We start from the raw sequence: 7,652 nt of genomic DNA, 5'->3' as shown, positions 1-7,652 counted from the left end.
GGGAGAGGGAGGGAGGGAGAGGGGTGGTGGTTAAGGGGTGTTGAGAAGATGGAAACCAAATCTAATCACTTACGGCCTTGAAGTTGGAGAAAAGAAATTGGGATATGATCAGAGATGCATGGAACACTGGATATTGGAATGGAGGTACTAATTGTTCAGTCTTTTTCATTCTTTAAATATGAATAGGCAAGCTGATTGAGATGCAATACATATGGTTTGATCCCGGGGTCTAAATACCCTATTTGGGTTCACTGTGGGCCCACCCAAATATATTTTAGCCGAAAGTAGAGAGAAAATGACAGTTGTGGTAAATATAACAAAGATTGGAAAGGGGAAGTGGAAAACTTGTAATAAACCAGAGTCTAAAGGAGCTATTGGGTTACTCAATAGGAAAGGATACAATGGGATTTAGTATTTATTGTAAAGGGACAAACTTGGATCAAACTAAAATTAAAGGACAAAGAGAATAAATGGGGAAGAGAGGGGCAATCTTGGTAAACGAAATATATATAGAAATTAGAAGCACAACTGGGAGGTTGTCTTCAACCTTATGTTGGGCAGAAATGGCGGATAACAGGTCAGAACAAGGTCGGATTTCTCCTCCAACCCGAACCTGATTCCCATGGAAATTCAGGTGTAGGATCCTGCTCCAAAACCCTACCGAATGTAACCCTAGTAGCTTCAACATCCAACAACCAAGAAATGTAAATCTCTGAAATCGGGCTCAGCAGTAAGGGTGTGACCAGATCTTGATGTAGATCAAAGAAAGAAGAATATTTGGGTATGGTTCGGTTTTTTGGGCCAAATTGAACCGACGATCTAATAAGTTAGGCCCAAATTTAAGTCCCCAATGGGTAAATGGGTCATTGGCCAAGTAATTTTGAGTTTTCTGTTATAACGAGCCCATAATGAGCCCAAATAGTAGGGGCTTGAAGTCTACACGAAACTAGGGATTAGTTTCTATTTATGTGATGTATTAGGCTAGATTCTTAAGATCTCACTCTCGCCCCCCATCTCGCTGATCCAAAAAAAGAGGGATCTCGCCGAGATCATGTATTTTTTCGCAGTCGACTTGGTGGTTGGTCTCGGTGGCCATATGGTCTTTGTATTCCCTGAAACTAAGTATTTACCCTATTTTAGGACTTCTAAACACAATGGGAACATTAGTTTTTTAAAAATCAAACTTAAAATGGTACTTTGACTTCGTACCCTATGTAAAGTCTCCGACTCTTCGGACCTTAGGCTAGTATGCTCTATTCCACAATCCACATTCCACAATCAACACATGACACGCCATGTTCATAAGAATTTAAAAGACATTATGGATAATTACTTAATTGATTAACAATTAACATTGATGACTGATGAGTCACATTTTTTTTCTGGTGGAAATGAGTCACATTAACATTCAGTGAAAATTTGAAATGACATAAGATAAGCTACATAAGAACATATGGTCAGTATGCATCATTTATTTAAATAGAAAAAAATAAATAAATTAAAAACAGAAAAATTTATTTCCCTCCATGAATCCATATATCAGTGATATGCATCACATATAAAAGCCAAAGTAAACCAACAAGTATTGAGATGTTTCCATGAAAAAATGGGTTTGAGAAGATTTTTTTTTTTTTTATCTAAAATGGTTCTTGAGAAGAAAAGCAACTCCAAATGTGGATGAGGAGGTAATATTCTCTATACTCTTAAAGCTGCAATGAGAGTATGCAATGAGAGTAGCAATGGAGATCCTCAAGCAAAAGTGCCAAAATTCTTTTTCCTCAGTGTTTTTTCTTCAAAAAAGTAGAGAGAGGCGAGATCTCGACAGGGGAGAGATCTCACCGAGATCTTGTCGTTTTTAGACCTCGCTTATGATCTCGTCTTGCTAATTAAAAAAACGAGATCTCAATGAGATCTCGCCGAGATCTTGAACCATGCTTCTAGTTAGCTAAGTAATTTTCTTTTATTTCATTGCTTGCTGTACAAGTCCCTTTTATTCCATTTGGGGGACTTCCTTTCTAATGTTTATGTTATATGTCAGATCAAACACCAAGAAATACGAAAATAAAATAGACAAAAGATCCGCACAACACAGAGATTTAACGAGGTTCACACACCAATGTGGTGTGCTACGTCCTCAGGCGAAAAAGAAGATGTTTCGCTATGCAGAAGAGAGATTACACCCAAGCAACGGCTAGAAAACTCGCCCTGAATCCCTAGCTCGAAAAACCCCCCAAAATACAATGACTTTCTCAACAAGACAATAGTACATTATATACTCCCAAGTCGCGGGTCGACCCATCGGGTCACGGTCGAACGCCCCCGCACCCCCATACGAGATCAGTGATGGGTATCGGCCCAACTCCTCTGCTTCCATCATAGATCTCAGAAAACTTCCCATTCGGATCGCCACCAAAATATGTCGGAGCAAGTCAATCTTCAAAACGGGTCAAGAATTCGAGACAAACTTAACATTATGCCATAGCATATCATAAGTGTAAGGGGACTTAGAGTCCTCCCACAATTTGAAGTTGATAATGAACTCAGTTTTATGCATGGCTGTGTGAAACAGTGAGATTGGGTGAGATACCTAGGTTAGTGAGACTGACCAAGGCCATAGGTGAGAGGCCTTTGTTATATACCCCATCCCTCTCTTCTTATTCCTCTTCTTCTATTTCATTCATCCGACTGTTAGTTTCTATTTTACTGTACCTGCAACAAGCATCAACAGAGGGTAACATGGCCATCTTCTATCACCCTTATTACTGCTGTTTGTTTGCGAAAGGAAGGCTTCATTGATCCACAAACAGGGACTGGTATTGGAGAGTTCATAATTTCCTGCGGCACTCTCTATTCTGGTTTCTAGACAGCCATCTTCCATGGTGATTTTCAGTACATCCAACCAGTAGGGCAGTAGGTTGAGTCCAACTTTTGGTATATTATTCCTCTAGTCCTAAGCTATCTTTGACTATAATTGTTGGCCGTTTGGTGGTTGCAACATCCTGAGGTATTAAGTTTCTAATTCTGTACTCTTTCTAATTTTGAACTTCTTTCATATCTCATGATCTAGCCATTAGAATTGGCTGAAACTTTGAAGTGCTAATCCTTCCCAAGTCCCCTTACCTTGACTGGAATGGTTTCCCCATCTGAGTTGGCTAAGTACCTAAATTTTGGGTCATTGTGTGTGTGTGTTTTTTTCCCCAGAGTTTTAGAGTCCTTTCCGTTCTGCCAACTGTAGTGATTATCTTCTGTTTGTTTCTGGTGGCTGAGTGTTTAGTGGCAGTATTTCAAATCAAACCTATGGTTCACCTAAGTGTCAATAGACCTAGTTTATTAGCTTGCTGATAGGACTGTGACCTAATTTTCTGATGCTGGAAGTACCTGTCTATTGTACTGTTTGTCAGCATTAGTGATCCTAGTGTGGGTTAGGTTGTTAGTGACCTAGTCCTACATTAGATCTGTTCTTCAGTGCATTATCTCACAGAAGAGGGCTTTGGGGGATGGGAACCTGGGGCCGGTTTGATAATGTTTCTGCCGTTCTGTTTCAAGAAACGGCAGAAACATAAATTTCCGTTTCTAGAAACAGAAACGGAATTGAAGGTGTTTGATCATGTTTCTGGAAGTCGATAGTAACCAACGAAAGAATGACCATGAATCGTTTCCAGAAACGCTTGGGTCGTTTTTTGAACCATAAAATGGTAGAAATTTCAATTTTTATTTCTGAAAACAAGTGAAACAAAACAGTTTTATCACACACTTTTTGTTCCTTTTCTGCCGTTTCTGGACACAGAAACAGCAGAAACGCATTTCTTGAAACGTTATCAAACGAGCCCCCTAGAGTTTGAGTCACACTAGGAAGGCCTGCCTGTAGATCATGCCTTTACCTTTGAAGCCCTTAGGTATGCCTTTTCCCCCTTGTACCTTTCCCAACTCCTATTATGTATAGATGCTTCAATCTTAATGATCTTGTTTTTCCTCCCTTTCGTTGTTATGATTCCAATCCGTGTCCGGTCAGTGTAGTGAAATAGAACAAGGAGCTTCATCTTTAGTCTAGGACCATACCTAGGTGTTCAGTGTACTGTACCTAGGTGTTCAGTGTACTGTACTGCCTCGTTCATATGGGGTGTTCCATGATATGAAAATTGACCACCCATGTGGAATGAGGGTGAATATTCCATTATGATCGACTTCTTGCCATCATGAAGGACGGCAGCGAAGGCTGGAACAGCATCGTTCTGTCCTATCAGAACTTCAGCAACGAGAAGGACGTAGCAAAAGCTATCAAAAATTGTTGAGAGATTGGTTATTCAATGCCCTAAAACAAGAAAATAACATATCATCCTAATAAAGAAAATAAATATCTAATTATCCTACTAGACCCAAATCCCAATTCGGGCCCCGTTCTAGTGCTGCATCAATATATTTTCAGCTCAACTTTATGTTCTGGGAAGCATCTGTTACTATGAATCTATAAGTTGTGCTTGTTGACTTCCAATATATACTTTTGTCTATTTGATCCCAATTCCCTAGTCCACTCATGACTCCGTTTCTTTTTTCTACTGATTTTTCAATTCAGAGTTTAGCTCAGTACCGGCAAAAGTTAGATGAAATGTTGCACTAGTGTACTTCAGGAGCAGGTTAGTTTCATATGATTTAATCATCTTTTGATACACATTCCTTCGTGTGCACAATCAAGGTTTTTTGTTTCTGCATTGGCTTATTTCTTCATTGCATAATCTCTTTTCTTTTTTTTGGCTAGGTTTCTTTGTTACATGTTCAATATTAATCCCCGTTGGCATCATATTAGCTTATAAAGTACATGTATGGAAACTACTTCGCAACCAACAGTTTAATTTTCATCTGCAGTTGGGGAAGAAGTGGCTTCCTCTAATTTTCTTTTGATTTAGGTGCTTGGCAATGTATTGTTTTCAGGGATATTAGTGGATATTTGTTGATTTATGAGGGATCTTGAAACTCATAATTCTGTATAAGGGACTGAAATAAGACAATGTAATTGTCTTTTTGTATTGTTTGAATTTTGCTGGCACATCTTAACGAATCCAGCCATGATGTTCCCCACATCAAGAAAAGAAAAAAACCCTGCCTTTCATTTACTTCAGCTTGTTTAACTGGCAGGTTCTGCATTTTTGTGTATCACACCTACTCTTGTTTGAGGAAAGCTGGCCTGACTTGTATAGAGTTCTAAAGTATCCCTTCACCCCCGGGGAAAAAAAGAAGAGAAGAAGAGATGACAGTACTTATCCGTTTGGTTCGTCTAAGAAAGAAATGAGAGAGAGAGAGAGAGAGAGAGAGAGAGAGAGAGAGAGAGAGAGAGAGAGAACTTGTCACCCTTCACAGGAAAAATCATTTTGACTTACTATCAATCTATCACTGGCTCTTCCCAGTGATATTAATAATCTAGATTTTGAATGTCTCTTGAAGAAAAATGACAAATATTATAAGAATGGTTGGTACTATGCAGTTGTAGTGGTATGAGCGTGGCTGTGTGAGCAGGAAACACTTTGATTCTGTTTGCTTTGCATTCTTGGAATAGATTCTTTGTCTACAACATTCTACAATGAGATAAAAATAGACAAGAATAAGATCTCAGAATATATTCTAGACCCAGAATCTATTCCGAGAATGCCTACCAAACACAGCCATAAGACTTGATAGAAATCCATGACCAGATAGTGCTTGTTGATTTACTTCGAGTACTGAAACAAATTTTCTACGAAACTGCACACAATTTCTCCTTTTTCTTTTTCTCCATCTGGGATTGTTGTTCATGGTGGCATATGGCCATACTTCACCAATATCTTTCACTGTCATGAATGTTCCAAAATTACCAGGATCCTGATGGGGATAGACCCTTTGGAAATCCAGCAAATCCTGATATATGAAAGGAGATTTGGAAAATTAATTTTCATGTGTTGCAGGAGGCAAAATCTATGCAAAGTATTTTTTTTTTCCTTGTTTGCAATGAACATGTCTCTGTTAATAGATCTGAAAGATGGTATGATGCGATTTTTCGTCACGCGAGTGATCTTGTTACAACGTTAATGCTGATAAGTTGAAGGTGGCTAGTCTTTTGAATGCAATATCTAAGGAATTAGTAATCCTTCCCTCATCTGTATAGTGGCTAGGCTTTAGAATGCAATATCTAAGGAATTAGTAGTCCTTCCCTCGTCTGTATAGTTCTCTGGCTTCAGAGGATCTTATTTCTTTACATAATTGTGGGAATTTATAGAATTAGTGTATAGAATTAATACATTCTTTACCTTGAAGACGCGTGGTTATCAAGATTGATAATGGCGATCTCATTGTAGCTAGGTATTCCTTAAGCAGCTCCTCTGCCCCTTAATCTATGGGGAAGAAGCTAAAGGAGATCCTCTCATTCTCTGTGAGAGATTGAATATGCTATGGATACTCTGTTTCTTCTTCTTCTTCCTCTTCTTCTTGCCTCTCTCTCTCTCTCTCTCTCTCTCTCTCTCTCTCTCTCTCTCTCTCTCTCTCTCTCTCTCCCCCACAGTTGAGGGCGGATTCCACATTGGCTTCTTGTACGCAAGAAGTGAATCTTCTCTGCTAGGGATGATTGGATGAATATAATCTCTCTATAATTCCTGCTTTTCCACCACCTAATCAGTTCTTAGGTCTCAACCCATGTGGCACATTAGCTTATGGGATTTAACTTTGGCAACAGGTCGTCCCTTCCCATAAGTTGGCTTACGAGATGAGAGACTCAAGACCATATTAACCCACATCGGTTTCCTTACTGATGTGGGATCAAGCCCCATAAGCTGATATGGAATCGTACACAGATTATAACTTTCAAAATAATTGACCCTAAAGGTGAGAATACAAGGAAATGTTTAATTCATAGTAGGCCATATTGCCGATATTGGTAAAATGATTCTTGAGGCAGTTTACCAGTTTTCCTTCACCCATCCTTCACCATGGGCATTGATTAATGAGGATGGGATGAGGATCATAATGAAGGTAGAGGCATTTTAAAACTTTAATCCTATAGGTGATAGATAGTAAGGCTCTTAATTGGTTCGGTTTCGGTCTATACAGTGCGGTTCGATTCGGTTCACATTTATCTGGTTGAAACAAAAATCGCACCATTTACTAAACGGTAGCATTTTCTGAAACCGTAACCGTTTAGTAAATGGTTTTGGTTTCACGGTTTTTAAACCGTGTCGATTTCACGGTTTTAAATGGTTTTGATTGCAGTTTATTCCATACGATTTCTAAACTGTTAGTAATCGATTTGCTAGTTTATTCACATGTTTACTAAAATTTGTTTTTGTTAATAAACAATTCAATCTTGTATCAAATTAAATGAGACATTGAACAAGCAATGATTTAACTACATAACTACGTAACTACGTTATAGGAGTAAATTATTGAATAGACTCTTGGACAACCTCTATGGTCCTTAATTATTTCTTAAATTAAACCATTATGTTTTGTTAAAACAACCAAATATTTAATCATTATACAAGTTAATTGGATCGATTTTGATGGTTTAAACGGTTCGATTTTCACAATGTCAATTTAGTTTGAAACCAACGGGTTAAATTGTTAAAACCAACACGACCCATTTAACTAGTTGGTCTTAAAGCTGAAATCAGAACCGAACCATTTACTAA

The 7,652-nt window shown here is 38.4% G+C and overlaps 1 protein-coding gene across 1 annotated transcript in view; it reads left to right on the top strand.

Moving 5' to 3' along the window:
* The window catches only part of LOC122088231 (2,3-bisphosphoglycerate-dependent phosphoglycerate mutase 1-like), an 11,241-nt gene extending 6,208 nt beyond the window's left edge, over nt 1–5,033 (top strand). The window contains exons 8-9 of the mRNA XM_042657422.1: nt 4,574–4,634; nt 4,757–5,033. Of these exons, the coding sequence (XP_042513356.1) occupies nt 4,574–4,618 (45 nt within the window). The 3' untranslated portion in view covers nt 4,619–4,634; nt 4,757–5,033. The remainder of the gene's footprint in view (nt 1–4,573; nt 4,635–4,756) is intronic.
* The last annotated feature ends 2,619 nt before the right edge of the window (nt 5,034–7,652 follow it).

This window comes from Macadamia integrifolia, chromosome 9, assembly GCF_013358625.1.
Source record: "Macadamia integrifolia cultivar HAES 741 chromosome 9, SCU_Mint_v3, whole genome shotgun sequence".
Lineage (NCBI taxonomy): Eukaryota > Viridiplantae > Streptophyta > Magnoliopsida > Proteales > Proteaceae > Macadamia > Macadamia integrifolia.
Note: the sequence above shows the minus strand (reverse complement) of the source record. Positions and strands in the feature narration are given on the sequence as shown.